The sequence below is a fragment of the Dermacentor variabilis genome, chromosome 1, assembly GCF_050947875.1.
Source record: "Dermacentor variabilis isolate Ectoservices chromosome 1, ASM5094787v1, whole genome shotgun sequence".
NCBI lineage: Eukaryota > Metazoa > Arthropoda > Arachnida > Ixodida > Ixodidae > Dermacentor > Dermacentor variabilis.
This window is the reverse complement of record NC_134568.1, coordinates 175,844,696-175,860,378: the sequence shown is the minus strand read 5'-3', so window position 1 is coordinate 175,860,378 and position 15,683 is coordinate 175,844,696. Positions and strand designations below refer to the sequence as shown.

At 43.6% G+C, this 15,683-nt stretch overlaps 1 protein-coding gene across 2 annotated transcripts in view; it reads right to left on the bottom strand.

Annotated features, from left to right (window-relative positions):
- Positions 1–13,558, bottom strand: part of LOC142588399 (short transient receptor potential channel 4-associated protein-like) — a 127,631-nt gene extending 114,073 nt beyond the window's left edge. For both annotated transcript variants that reach the window (XM_075700058.1, XM_075700069.1), the window contains exons 1-2: positions 13,362–13,558; positions 10,151–10,300 (exon numbers count right to left, since the gene is read on the bottom strand). In XM_075700058.1, the coding sequence (XP_075556173.1) occupies positions 10,151–10,300; positions 13,362–13,475 (264 nt within the window). In that variant the 5' untranslated portion in view covers positions 13,476–13,558. The remainder of the gene's footprint in view (positions 1–10,150; positions 10,301–13,361) is intronic.
- Positions 13,559–15,683: the final 2,125 nt, after the last annotated feature.

Sequence of the window (15,683 nt, the reverse complement as noted above, 5' to 3'; positions counted from 1 at the left end):
AAAAATAAATAAATAAATAGACGATGGAAGAATGTGGCAACTGTATGGGTTGTGAATCATAATGTGAATGCCAGCAATCGGGAGCGATCTAAATTTTCAAAACCTTATAATAAATGACACGCCTTTCAAACAACGCTTAAATCTCTCTCTTAATGATGAGAACGACCTACCTTACTGACTTAGTATGTTTGTACACATTTGTCAAAAGTTGTTTCAGGGTCACTTTAACTCAATACCGATCATAGGTCTCTGCTGTGCCCATATATTTCTACGGGCCGAAACATTCATTATTTCTATTAGAAAGTGGCCCATGCCAGATAATTCTAACACATTGGATTGGCATGCATGCACCTGATCTAAACGGCAATCCCAATGACTGTACTAATGGCTATCTCGATGGCACTAAGGGAAAGTGAATCCATCAAAGACAAACAAGCGTTGGCAGAAAACCTGTGTTTTAAGCCAGCATTTGGCAGATTGAGGTGGAAACAACAGCTCGCCACGAATGATTACGTATTTACTTAACTTTTAAATGTGTGTATTTTCAAGAAAATTTGACCAAAAATTGCCTCTGCCTTGTTGTGGTAATGTGTATTCAATGCGCCGGAGACTTTCATGCACCACAGGATTAACTGGCAAAGTGGCTACCCTAAGCGTGGGCCACCATTCCATTTGTGATGGCTGTAGAGTGGTTCAAGAAAAACAGAATACCAAACGTGATGGGCTGCAAGGAGGGCATCAAATTGTGGTCCATAAACAGCCGTATAAAGCTGCCCGAGATTGACGATGATAGACATGTGTAAATAAATTTCCATTCTATCAAGGCAAAGTATGCAGGCTTCATCTCATTTCCGATTGCCAGAATCAGAGGAACGTTACATTTTTGTTATTATAAATTGGGTGTGTGTTTACTATGGGTGCACATAGTTTAGAACCAACAAAAACTGGATGTGCATTCAAAGTGGGTTAACACTGCCAACCAAAGCTATGGTGTGCTGGACACTTTTTTTTTTTAAGTTCATCCTACTGGATAAGCTTGTCCATTCTGTCAGTCTCATGAAGGTCAAGTTAACCGAAGTTGACTGTAATTATTGGGGGCGTGCAAATATCAAATTTTCAATTTCAAAGGCTATTCGAATAAGGAAAACCAATTGCAGACCAAGTCAAATATATTTTGAATACGAATAATATTGGTTTTTCAAAAATGCATTTTCTTTTCCCCAAACAGAGGTATAAAAAAAGATAAGCTTATTACACAGCAAATAATGTACAGGAAAATTATGCTTTGTGGTCAACAAAATTCTCTAGTACAACTCTCACTTGACAGTATCACCACTGCAGTTATTCAATGTTGTCATGAAGGAAGGATAGTTGCTCGACATGTTCGAGGGGCAGCAACAGCCTCCTGCATGTCACAATTCCTTCAGGCATCAAAAAGAGCCGCTCACTAGACAAGTGTCTGGCATCGGCAAATCTTTGAAAGTCGATCCAACACTGGGCACCATGCTTACATCACCACTCACATGCATTTTCTTTTAGGCCCAAAATTTCATCATGCCTCTGCGGCAGTGAAAATTGCTGCTGGTAGATTAGCTTTTCAGTCTTTCCACAGTGCTGATGTGGTAGAAGCCTCTTCAGGAGCATCTGTTGTTGAAGACATATGTGGATTCCTTGGAGTTGAAATTTTCCTCGCTTCTTCTAAAGCCACATTTTTAGCCCAGTTTGCCATTGAAGCGTCCTGTTGGTAATTAACTACTTTAGAGTGAGAGTCTAAAAATATCGCCAAGTTTGCCACTTGGCCAAATTTGTAGTTTGGAAAGTGTTTTTAGGTACTTAACAAGATTAGTAGCGGACACAGATGTTTCCACCTGGCAGCTGGTGTTGCCCAGATGCATGAAGAGGCAGCACAGTGTGGGTACTTGAGCTGATAGTGTTGGGTAGCATCACCAGTGGCCCTGAGGCAGTGTCCCCCTTTTACTTTTAATATGCTTCACAGCACGGCAAATATGCTTGACCGCAGTACATTCTGTATGCTTCGCTGCGTAACATGGATGTATTGCAGCGAAGCTGACTTCAATAATGGACAACAGCCAATTTTAGGTTCGAATATTTCAAATAGTAAAAGTGTTTTTCGAATCTAATGAAATACCAACTGATTCAAATCGAATATTCGATGTTTTGAATATTCGCATACCTCTATAATTATACATCTTTTAGTGTAACTAGTTGAACACATGTGCCAAGGGCAGTGTAGCTTTGAGTGTGAAGAAGGCTGCAGTCCCATCGCAGAAATCAGGGAGTGGCTGTTACATGGTATCACCGTTAAATTTAGTGCAGCACTCACACCTGAGTAGAGCAACCACACACCAGACAGAAAAACGAGGAACTGTTTATAACCGCATACGGCACGCGCATCGCCTGCCCCAGCGGTTGCCAGGAGCGACAAACCGCTGCGCTGCATCTAGTGGATGCCTGGCTGGTACGTACTCCTTTCTCTTTAGGTCACGTAGTCTGCAAAATGTGCCAGTGCCTTGCATGGCCTTGTTGTTTTTCGAGGAAGTGAGTCGGCATCTTGTGGCGCATAGTGTGGCGACACCTGCTGCTGGTCAGTTACCACAAGGGTCCTTGGGTGGGTGATGCACTCCGGTGACACTGGTGCAGCTAGACTACCGGTGCCACGTTTGGTGTAGGATGCGGACTCTCAGGAGCATGTTCTGTAGGCAACAGGATTGTTGGTGAGGCTTCATGGCCCTCGTTTGCAGTGAGTCCGCACATGGCTCCAAGTGTTCGGAAGTCTTCATGAGGTGCTGGCAGCTTCTTCAGTTGTGCTGACCTTCCATGGGGGCAGACAATGTATGGTTGAGGGCCAACGCAGCTCTCAGCCTTGGCCCTACTGTGCGATACCTTATCGTTTCGTGTTCCAACACCCCCTTGGGAGACTGTTGCGAGGGAATGACCCTTGCTGAGGTTTTATGCATGCTTCTTGATCAACCATGCCGCATTTGCTGAGAAGTCTGGAAGTCTTCCCCTGAGTGACCATCCTATGAGGAGTTGGCTTGGGGAGTATCCATCCACCAGGGACAATACTCGGTAATTGAGCAGAGCCACCCAGAAGTCCTCGCCAGCGTGCTCCATTTTTTTTCACCAGGCGTTTCATGACTTGAACAACTTTTTCCACAAGCCCATTTGCCCTGGGAACTTTTGGGCTGGAGATGGTATGAGTGAAGTCCCATTTAGCAGCAAATTGTTTGAATTTGCGAGATGTGAACTAGGGTCCCCCATCTGCGCAGATCTCCATGGGTGTTCCGTGGCGAGCAAACATCATCGCTAGCTTGTCTACTGTGACTTGATGGGTTGTCTGAGGCAAACATTCCACTTCTGGGTAGTTTGAGTGCGAGCAGTAGGTGACCAAGTAACACTTGCCCCTGTACTCAGACAGGTCAACACTAATTCGCTGCCCCGGCTGAACTGGGACCTGCCTCGGCAACAAAGGCTCTGGAGATTATCAATCGATGAACTTTCCGACCGAACACTCAAGATGGATCACCTGCCACCATCCGAGTGGCTTGTATTGTCGGATGGAGCTGCAGAGGCCTGGAAGAAGCTCCGCCAGCGTATTGAACACGACTTCCAAGGCTACCGTGCCAAACAAAGAACAAACATTGGCATAGAAGGCTGCCATTTTTTTCACGTCGCTGGGCAAGAAGCAATTGACATTAACATTTTCCGACTGTCAGCAGAGGAACGAGAGGACTACGATGCCATCGTCAAGGTTTTCAAAGAGCATTGCAAGCCAGAGTACAACGAAACCTTCAAGTGATATGTTCTGCACTCTAGGCAACAACAAGATGGCGAACCATTTGAACAGCTTTTACGCAACATACAATTGAAAGCACAGACAAGTAATTTCAGCAAACTAAGGGACTCCATGGTCACAGACCAGCTAGTGTGTGGAATTGTCAACAAGAAGTTACGTGGACGTCTGCTGTATGAGAAGGACCTAACTTTGGAATCAGCAGACGAGTTCTGCAAAGCAGCCGAATTGGCGTTCGCACAGAACCGCCCCCTAGAAAGCGAAGCGAAGGTGCAGAGAGTTGAAAAAATGACAAACACAGCTGGACAGTCTCAGGCTGGCGGGCACCGTCGACGCTGTGGCTACTGTGGCAAGAGTCCCAAAACAAGACAGTGCCCAGCTTGGGGGAAAACGTGCACACCCTGCAATAAAAGGAACCACTTTGCGTCTTGCTGCAGGAGCAGGAGGGGCGTGCATGAGATAGGCGCCGATACAATGGCAGAGGCATCGCAACAGACCTCGGATGCTTCGGATGAGAATTTCCAAATCCTAGCAGTGCAAATTGGCAATGTTTCAAGAGGCCAGGACTGGACCGTGAGCTGTGACCTAGCCGGGCACACAATAGAAATGAAAGTCGACACGGGCACAGGAGAATATCCTGCCGTACACATATTTTCGCAGGATGTGTATCCAGATCCGCTTGCAGCCATTGAGCACAGTACTCGCAAGCTACAAAGGGAGCAGGATACTCCATGTCGGCACCACCACTTTGCTACTGAAAATAGGAGACAAGCGTGAAGACGTACAATTCTTTGTTGTGAAGAAAGGCAAACAAGCCTTGCTCAGGTTGGAGTCGTCTGAGTGCTTTGGGTTGACTGCACGAACACACGACGTGGCCTCAGCCGGTGACCCCGACTTCGTGGCAGAGTTCCCAGAACTGTTCAAGGAAGTGGGCTGCATCTGGAGACCGTCCAGTCTCGCAATAAAGGATGACACCCAGCCCACCATTAGGCCACCAAGGAAAGCACCACATGCACTTCGGCGCCCACTTCAGGAGGAGCTGGCCAGGATAGACACTGAAGGAATCATATGCAGAATGTAAGAGGCTTCAGATTGGGTGAGCCCTCTTGTAATTGTTAGGAAAAAAGATGGTCGTCTGTGGATATGCATGGACCCGCGGTACATTAACCAAAGCCTAAAACGAGAGCACTATCAACTATTGTTTCATGAAGAACTAGAGGCACAACTTGCAGGCGCTGCCATGTTCAGCAAGCTTAATGCCAATTGTGGGTTTTACCAGATCCTGCTAGTCAAGGAAACATCCCAGATGTACACCTTCAGCCCACCATTCGGGAGGTACAGATTCTTGTGCCTTCCATTTGGTATTGCGTCAGCACCCAAAGTCTCTCGGAAGGCGATGAATGAGGTTTTCAAAGGCCTCCCAGGCACGCGTGTCTACGTGGATGACATTCTAGTTTGGGGCTCATCGAAGGAACAGCATGACCAATGCCTACACTGCAGCGAGAAAAGCAGGGCTGACACTAAACAAAGAAATATGCATTTGTGCCACAACCAAAGTAAGATTCTTGGGGGACCAAATTAGCAACGATGGGATAAAGTGCGATGCTGGTCTAATCGAATGCATTAATAACATGCCATGGCCATCATGCAAGCAGGAAGTCCAGCAGTTCTTAGGTGTCGCGAACTACTTTGTCAAATTCATAGCCCACTTCTAACACCATGTTTTTTCTAGTGCGGCATGCTTGTGAGTAGAGCAACCACACACAAGACAGGCAAGCGAGGAACTGTTTATTAACAGCATACCGCGCACGCGTGTTGCCCGCCCCCAGGGTTGCCAGGAACGGCAGACCACTGCGCTGCATCTAGTGGATGCCCAACTGGTACAATCCCACTCCACAAATGAGCACACCAGACAGCCTGGTGTAGTGGATATTGGCCACACTGTGACCATGCCACTGAAATTTAAGCATACTGAGAATTTGAGGGTATGTGAAAGAAGAGCTAAGAGACTCCGCATTTCTAGTGAATGCAATAGAGAAATAGGCTTATCTTCCGTCAAATGCAAACAGGAGCACATTGAAAAAAAGATGGGCCAGCCTGGGTGCAAATGCCAAGCTTCTGACAACACTGCAATGTTGTGTCTTTCAACCATAGCACTGGGCTCGTTGGTGCATGCATCACTGTTGTAGCATAATTTTGCAAGTAAAAGCTCCATTTCTGGAGATTTCACAAGCTTACCGGCCAACTTGGACAGTTCAACTAAATGGCTGAGCAAGATCAGTATAACTACAAATAACCGGCAACACTAATCACAGCAAGGTCTTTGATGACCGTTACAGTTTAACCATTTACAGCGGTACTCAATAAATTAAAATATGTAGGCATCTTTCCTCATGCCACTTTCTCTCTCAGTAATCTCAGTAATGTCATATATGTTTAAACAGGCTATACAAATGATAATACAATCAAGCTTTATGAAGCCAACAGTCCCTGAAGATAAGGAAAACACTGGGAAAGCTAACTTAAAAAAAAAAAAAATTGAAATGCTGAAATAATTAAGACGGTCTTGACTAAGAATATCTTAGAACTAATCTTCAGAATGTTTCCACAGCTGATAAGTGTTTCCACTGAAAGATAAGCAGGGTAATATCATCACCAATCGCGAAGATATAGTAAAAGCGGAAGGATTCTACACTGACCTGTACAATACCCAGAGGAGTCGGGATACCTCCACTAGAAACAGTAATGAACAGGATACAGAAACTCCTCCTATAGCTAGCGACGAGGTCAGAAGGGCCTTCCAAGACATGAAACAAGGAAGTGCGACAGGAGAAGATGAAATAACAGTTGATTTAATCAAAGATGAAGGAGCCATACTACTCGGAAAACTGACGGCTCTCTATACGAAGTGTCTATCGACTGCAAGGGTCCCAGAAAACTGGAAGAATGTAAACATTTTACTAATCCACAAAAAAAGGAGACGTTAAAGAATTGAAAAATTATAGGCCCATTAGCTTACTCCAAGTATTATATACAATATTTACCAAAATAATCTCCAATAGAATAAGGACAACGCTGGACTTTAGTCAACCAAGGGAACAGGCTGGCTTAAGGAAGGGATACTCTACAATGGATCACATGCATGTCATCAATCAGGTTATCCAGAAATCTACAGAATACAATAAGCCTCTCTATATGGCTTTCATAGATTATGAAAAAGGCATTTGATTCAGTAGAGATACCAGCAGTCGTAGAGGCAATACATAATCAAGGAGTGCACAACGCTTACGTAAATACCTTAGAAAATATCTACAGAGGTTCTGCAGCTACGTTAATTCTACATAATAAAAGCAGGAAAATACCTATAAAGAAAGGGGTCAGACAGGGAGACTCAATCTCTCCAATGCTATTCACTGCGTGCTTAGAAGAAGTATTCAAGCTATTAGACTGGGAAGGCTTAGGAGTAAGGATAGACGGCAAATATCTCAGCAACCTTCAGTTTGCCGATGACATTGTTCTATTCAGCAACAATGCAGACGAGTTACAACAAATGACTGAGGACCTCAACAGAGAGAGTGTAAGAGTGGGGTTGAAGATTCATATGAAGAAGACAAAGATAATGATAGATAGCCAGGCAAAGGAACAAGAGTTCAGGATCGCCAGTCAGCCTCTAGAGTCTGTGAAGAAGTATGTTTACCTAGGTCAATTAATCACAGGAAACACTGATCATGAGAAGGAAATTCACAGAAGAATAAAAATGGGTTGGACCGCATACGGCAGACATTGTCAGCTCCTAAGTAGAAGCTTACCATTATCATTGAAAAGGAAGGTGTACAATCAGTGCATTTTACCGGTGCTCACATATGGGGCAGAGACTTGGAGATTGACAAAGAAGCTTGAGAACAAGTTAAGGATTGTGCAAAGAGCAATGGAACGAAGAATGCTAGGCATAATGTTAAGAGACAGAAAGCTGTTTGGATCAGAGAGCAAGCAGGTACAGTCTATATTCTAATTGACATTAAAAAAAAAAAAAATGGAGCTGGGCTGGTTGTGTAATGCGCAGATTAGACAACCATTGGACCATTAGGATTACAGAATGGATACCAAGAGAAGGGAAACACAGCCAAGGATGACAAAAGACTAGGTGGAGCAATGAAATGAGGAAATTTGCAGGCGCTAGTTCGAATCAGTTGGCACAGGACGGGGGTAATTGTAGATCGCAGGGAGAGGCCTTCGTTCTGCAGTGGACATAAAACAGGCTGATGAATCTTCAGAATGTTTCTACAGCTGGCATATACTGTATTCTAGTAGTATTTAAAAAAGTCAAGAGTGGTAAGAAGAAACTAATTTTAAAATGTTTCCACAGTTAGCATAACCTTGTACCACAAACATTTTCATTTGTACAACCAGCTCCAATTAAAAAAAAATTAATTATGAGGTTTTACGTGCCAAAACCATGATCTTATTATAAGGCATGCCGTAGTGGGGGACTCCGGAAATTTGGACCACCTAGGGTTCTTTATTGTGCACCTAAATCTAAGTGTGCGGGTGTTTTCGCATTTCGCCCCCATCGAAATGCGGCAGCCGTGGCCGGGTTACATCCCGCGACCTTGTGCTTAGCAGTCCAACACCATAGCCACTGAGAAATCACGGCGGGTAACCAGCTCCAATGTTTTCTATTTTTGCATGTCTTAAATTTAACTTGCACTGCACGCTTTTCAATTTGATATGGCTGTAGAACCACAGTGAAGTTTCAAATGCAGAAAAACAGTGAACGGGTGGTGCAGAGGTGCTACGGGACACAGTATCCTGTCACCTGCAATGGAAAGCCACACAAAGTGCTGCACCATGTTGCAGCAGTGTCAGTGAATACTCCCTCATAGGTCCACTCTACATATAGCATGCCCCCACCCCACCTCACCTTAATCCGAGACACTCAGTTTTGCAGTGAAGCACTACCCTACCTCTACCCTACAATGCATTTGTCATGTTAGTGGACAAAAACTCAACCAATCACAGTGGGAGGCACATGCCACGTGCACTGCTGGGCTCCTTACAGCACCACCAGATGGTGCATAACAGCGGTATTTGCATAGCACACAAAAGTAGAGAAGGAAGGCCAGAGACGAGTAAAGAGTGCTTGCATCTGTGCGTCCGCTGCAGCAGCGCCACCGGCTATGCGGGGAAAGAAGAGCAAACAGAAAGCTCACCTTCATGCATAGCATTCACCGCAAGCATTTCTCGGTAAAGATTACAGTTGCATAAGATGCAATTGCCAGGATGTGGTAACTGTATCATACGAAGCAGGGAGTGACGTCACTACACTTTCGTATGTAAAAGAAAAACCTGCCTAGCAACTGATTTCATTTGTGTTCTGATAACACTATGGAAAGGCCATGCATAGTTAGGATTTCCGAAAAGCAGCATGCATGAGGGGCGACGGGAACAGCAACGTCAATATGCACAACGGCATTGTGCTCAGTCTAGGTAAGACGCAGTGGTTCCTGCCCAAAGCAGGCCACACACAGTTAGCATGCCTGAGGAGCAGCGTGAATACGATGAGCGATGAAAAAAACAGTGACGTCAATATACACAATGGTGTCGTGCTCAGGCTTGACAGAACCCAGTTCAAGGCTACTTCACATTGCCTATCGGATCAGGTGATACCACAGCTTTACTGGCCAACCACCTTCACAGCGAGGATTGAAGCCTACTTTTTAAATAAGTAGCCTATTTATTGTGAGGTAGCAGTAATAAACTTCCACATTATATGCACTGTGCAAACATGTTTTCACTTTATTTCCGACGTCATTCCAAATGCAGAGGCGCCAGCTCTGGGCAGAGCAACATTCCACTCGCTCATTCGTGCCACGTGTCCCAAATCCTCATATGTGGCAAGTCTGACTCCGACGCTTATGCGAAGTTTGTGAAGTCGGACTCAAACTTTGCTTGTTTGACCAAAACGGCAACTGACAAAGGCTATGGCGTGGCTATGCAGATACCTGGCTACAGTGAACTATCGGGCCTCGGCAGAAGTGCAGCTAAACACTAAATTTCTTTCTCACTAAATTGTGTCATTTTATGTAATTCAATATGCAATTTCGTAAAACACTGACAAAAAAACTGTATCCAAGTGGTCTGGTGAAGATGCGCAAAGCAGTGAACAGGGTGAAGAAAGGGAGGGGGCGCTTGTTTGGTACCTAGCGCCTATTTCAAGTCACTCGAAAGTGGAGGGGGGGGGGCGCTTGCACAGGTAGGGGAGCTTGCTCAGAATTTAACAGGTATACTTGTGGCAAGAAAAGAAATAGAAGGAATAGGGCTTTAATTACAACTGACCAGAAGAATGCGCAGTGCCTCTTGGCACAGCTGTTCATCAGGACAGAAGGCCACTGACAGCCGATCAAGGGTCTGCAATCGTAGGTATAGAGGTCCAAGTTCTGTTGTCACCAGCTCTGGCTGAAGAATCACTAACAATTGCTCAGGCGGCTGGAAACAAACAAAGAATAATAAGAACAAGCCCTAGAACATTTTGTATTCACTAATAATACTGATAAACAACAACGAAGTAGTTCAAAACATTTGAGGCAACAGAACAGCCAGAAAAGCAGAAAAAATTCCGTGAAGAATCTATTAAAAAATCCCTCTCAGAACAGATGCACAATTCAGCTGAGCTAGCATTTGGATGGCACACAAATAATTTTCTCTTAAATTTAATAATTAACTAAACAGGCTCAAAATAGGCATGTGAAAGTGAAATCATTGCAATAACAACCACGCTAAACGTGAAAAATAATGCAAAGCTGGCACAATGTGCAAAACACATATTCCAGCATGAAATACAAAAGTGAGCTTTCCATGGAACATCACAACTGAAGCCAATGGTAACACACCAACTCTATCTATAGGAATGTGGCAAGTATGAACACTGACACTGGGTCAGGAACCACACAAAGAGTCAAAGAATGATCCTGCAGCAAGTATGCAACTAATTAATGCACCACTTCTTGATATGCATTTGCACGATTTCATTCTCGCTCTCAATATTTCCACAGCCTCTACATTTTTCCATCAAGCCCTGTATGCCATTTTTCATTCTACATTTTCAAATCACACAATTCAATTTCACAACTGGTGCTAATTTTCTCTGTAATGGATGCATAGAAATGGCTAAGGAGAAATATTGATGGTGTTGACAGCAATAATCAATATCTGTAGGAAAGCATACATTAAAGATACTGCAGTTAACATAATAGTATGGTAAGCTTTCATTACTACCTCAATGTAATTTAAAGCAATATAAAGAATATATAATCATCAAGTAAGGCAAAATGCAACACAATGTATTGACAATGTTCTGCATTTTCGAGGAGTACTAGATGAGGAAAAAAGAAATGTTGTCATCTTCAACACCGTTTACAAAAAAGCCACAAGTTATGAAAATTTAACAGCAGGCATTATATATGTTTAATGAAGTGCAACTAGTACACAGGCTTAAAATGAGCAGAAAAAGTTTCGAGGAATAGATAAACAGCAATTCTTAACGCAGCTGGTTGTGACCCTGTACAAGACCACGTAGTAAATTGTTATCTTTACTAGTTGGTCCACATAATGAGAACTGCTAAAAGTGGGAGAACAAAATACAGAGGTATAATATTTGAGTAAATAACTCCCAACAGTATTTTTTGTTAGAGGTTACGATATATTTTTAGCAGTGAAATCAGCAAGATGGCTTGGTACACACATAGCCAGGTTATCGAAAATGAACACATGGACAAAATTTGGACACTGACAAAAACGGCAACAAGACCTGCATGAGCGCATGTCCTGTAGCTTTTCTTGCTTGTATCCTACTTTTGCGTACATCCTTGACATAAGTGAAAGCTTCGGATCACAGGTTTTTCAAATGAAAAATATCAGTGAATGGTAGCTCTGGAGAAATGAGCTAGCATGCCAGAATTAACTCCTAGCAGTACTTACTTGGTAGTTTTTGAATGCGACATACCCAGTCATATGTGCCAACAAAGGAGCATAGTTCCCCTGTTCACCTCTAGCATAACAATGTGCAGATGCCAATTAATACTGCTCTATGTTTTAATAATCACAGCAAAATGATGCTGGCTTCAACAAGTCTGGAATGTTGAGCCAATTCAGAATAATAAACTAACTATTTATATCCTATGTTTCCTGTCATACAGGCTTGGTGAAATATCTTGTACTGAACAAAAGCTTATAACTCAAAACGCCACAAAATACAGTACACTACTCTGACACACACCAAACATTATAGAAACTGTAATAACAGACTGCAGTCGATACAAATGAGGTAAATGTAATGCATACTGCCACGTAGACTATGCATGTGGGTAAAAATAGCCTATTCATAAGCACTGCAAACACACTATTTGAAAAGGCACAAAAATCACATTTTAAATAGCACTGCAAATGAATCAGTTCATAATAGGTGGCTCTTCACTTTGTTAAGCAATGTACAAGAAAGGTTTACTGGTATGATCAAGCATAATCAAGTGGCAAATTGCAATTTAGGTTACACAAGTATGGCTCATATACACCTGCCTCAAAAAGCATTTATTAGTGACATGCCATACAGATTGCTACTTAAGGTAATTCAAGCTAATGTAAATATTAAAACAAACAGTTTGTTCAAAAGTTATCCCACCCGCAGCAAATATATTTATAACTGTCATAATGTATTTAGGTTGTAATACACATGCTGAACTAAACACAGAAGCATGGTAGTTTCAGGTATACATAGATCCTACTTCAGTTGTTACATTTTAAATTTACAAATACGTAGCAGAGTAATTTAACTAAACAGCCTGGATAGTTATAACAGTTCCATAACGGTTCCCATAAAAGAAATTTTCATCAGCTAAATAGTACATAGAAAAATTTATCTTTTGTTCTTTTTCGTGCACTCAACACGAACGCTCAGAACACTTTTGATCTCCAGAAACTCGCACAAAACTTCAGAGTTCTTTCGCTTATAAATAGCAACATACAAGACGCGACCAGCGTTATTATGCACTGAACTTTCCCACTCCACTTCATAGTCCTGTGTGTAAAATACCCCAAACAACTAAACCATTACGACCGTTACTTCAGCGACAACGAAGAATCTGCCAAAATGAGGCAGCTAACTGGTAGCATCAGCGAGCCACGAGATCAGGAGAGAAAGGGTGTTTGCACCAATGCAATGTGTGTAAAACAGTGTTTGCAAAAATTCAATGAGTGCAAGAGAAAGGCGAACGCTTGATCTAAGCACGAAGCATCCCTGCAAATTGTCACAAGGGCGTTCACATCAGTGCCTGCGCTGCGAGCGCGAACTCGCAGAACATAGGTTCGCAAATACAAAACAAGACTTAATGTATTGTGTGTGAGGGGGAGGAGGGAGGTCTCAAACTTTGCTTACAGTAAGCGAATGTACCGCGCCGTGAAGTAGAGAAAGGTCTTTGACTACTACATGAAACAGCCATCGTAGGAGTATGCTTAGGCTTAGAGACAAACTTTTCTTCCAAGCTTTGGTTACCTTGCTCGCGATGACCATGTTCTGTTCGCATATTTCCCTCTGTAGTGTGAAGTAGGGAGCAGCGTTGAGGCCCTTGGCACGCGCCCGGCGTTGCATGTACCGAAAGCACGACATTTTGCCAGCCTACATGCTCCGCAGCGGCACGCGAACCAACTGACGCAACCCCACGTACACCATCATGAGAGCACGCACACACAAACACACAGAGAGAGAGCGAGAGAGAACAGCTTTATCGAGGGCTTGTCGATCCTCAAGCAGTTTTGTTTCGTTTAAATTATACACAAAATTACTTATAAATTTTGCAGTATATCAAAGTATACAATTAAACAGCCACAGCGTGAAATTACGAGAAAATTTTGGCTTCACTGAACAAAGACAAGCCATGATACCATAGAGTGATGACACCACGAATATAAGACGCCGGTAAGGTACTCTGGAAATAGATTTTTCCTGAAAAATACTTATTTACGAGGAGGTGAACCAATGGGTGAGTGAATATTAACACTATGCGGACAAATGCATTTAAAAACGCACATTTTCGTTGCAACGCAAGGAACGAAAGTGCTCCTTTAAATGTCCCGCCATCTCACCGCCTTTTCTCGACCTGCTGCTACGTAAGAAATTAAAAGTCAAACGCTGCCTGTCCAGATTGCATGTTCTAATTGATGCTGCCGAAAAGGCTGCCATGGCGGATTCAGTGAACATGGAAACAGATTGTTACCAAAATCTTTGCTAGTCGATCCTTCTATCTTACGGAGCCTTGTCATTCGGATATATCGAATTTCGCAATATACTGAACTTTTTCCCAGTCGCAGATAGCTCGCACTGCAGGGCACTATGGTGTACTGGAATCAGGTAGTGCGTCGTGCGGAGGCGTAAGCGTGGCTCTGTTTCCGATGACGGCCGGGAGTGCTGGAGCACGCCGGTCTACTGCAGCGCCATCTGTCGCTGCATCCTGGAGTCATTGCTGGCAAGAGGAAAACTAATGGTGCAACACAGGGCCTCCGGGATCAGCAGTTATGGTTATCGCGGAGGTCATGCATGTACGTTTGGAGCTCGTCGATTGCTTGCTGTGGTTTTTTCTGCCGCGTTCGCACATCCTTTATGCGCACGGCAAGCGCTGGGTTTGCAAATGTACTTTGTGTGTGTGTGTGTGTGCGTGCGTGCGTGTGTGTGTTTGCGCGCGCGCGTGCATTTGAGGTTCCTGCATAATGATCACAACAACTCCAGGCAGCTTTAGATCGGGCACATTGAGAGCATTGGCTGTATTCTTTCCCTTCGGCGCCGTTTTACGGAGAGAAATATGTAAACGTTATCGGCTGCATTTGTAACAGAGCAGAATTTTTTTTTCTACAGTGCAACCTGGCGACTGCTTTTCTGGCTGATACAAAATGAAAGGAATCCCGTGCCACCGACCAGGCACAGTGCAGTTGCTCTTTCCGGACTTGTCATCCTCTTGTCTTTCGAAATACTAAAATCATATGCGTGCTTATCGAACGGAACGAGCAGACGAGTGTTTGTCTTCTGCAACCGAAACGCTGATCCATTGGCTGAGCAGACGATCAGGTACACTGCATGATATGTGGTCGGAAAGGTGCAAACATATAGACGGCGTTATTGATGTATCTTAACAGTTTGTATTATTTATTTTTTGCAAATTATAAGAATTTCAGTCGTGTTTTGAGAGCGTTTTAGTTTATAAATGCAGAAAGGGTTGCACAACATGTTTAAACTTTGTGCGCTAGGCACGCTGGTCGATTGCAGCGTCCGACTGGTGGCGTCATCATAGATGCGTCCCCAGTTCTCCCATTCTTTTTCCGTACGCACGACACACTGCCCCATTCCATACACCATTAGGGCAGGGTGGGATGAAAAAACGCTTATGCGCCATGCATCGGGTGCACGTTTAAGGAACCCCAGGTGGTCAAAATTAACCCGGAGTCCCCCTCTACAACGTGCTTCATAATCAGATCGTCGTTTTGGCACGTAAAACCTCAGAATTTAATGCCAGATTAGTTTGCACACTACCATTTTTCGTTGTCATAAAGAATTTGCTTCCTCTGTGATTGTTTCACGTCGCACTCTATTATTTGTCATAATATTAGCTCAATCTCATATATGTTTATATCCCCTAGCTCCTTCCCGAAGAGCAGACAGGTGTTATGCCCATTTTGCTGGCAGTTACCAGCTTGCTCCCTCATATTTTTAACCCCCACCCTGCCCCAACCCTCTTTCAATTCACCCATTTTAGTCTTCGTTTTTGTGCTTTCAACAACATCAATAATAATAATAACAAGTAGAACAAACAATGCCTTTGAATCT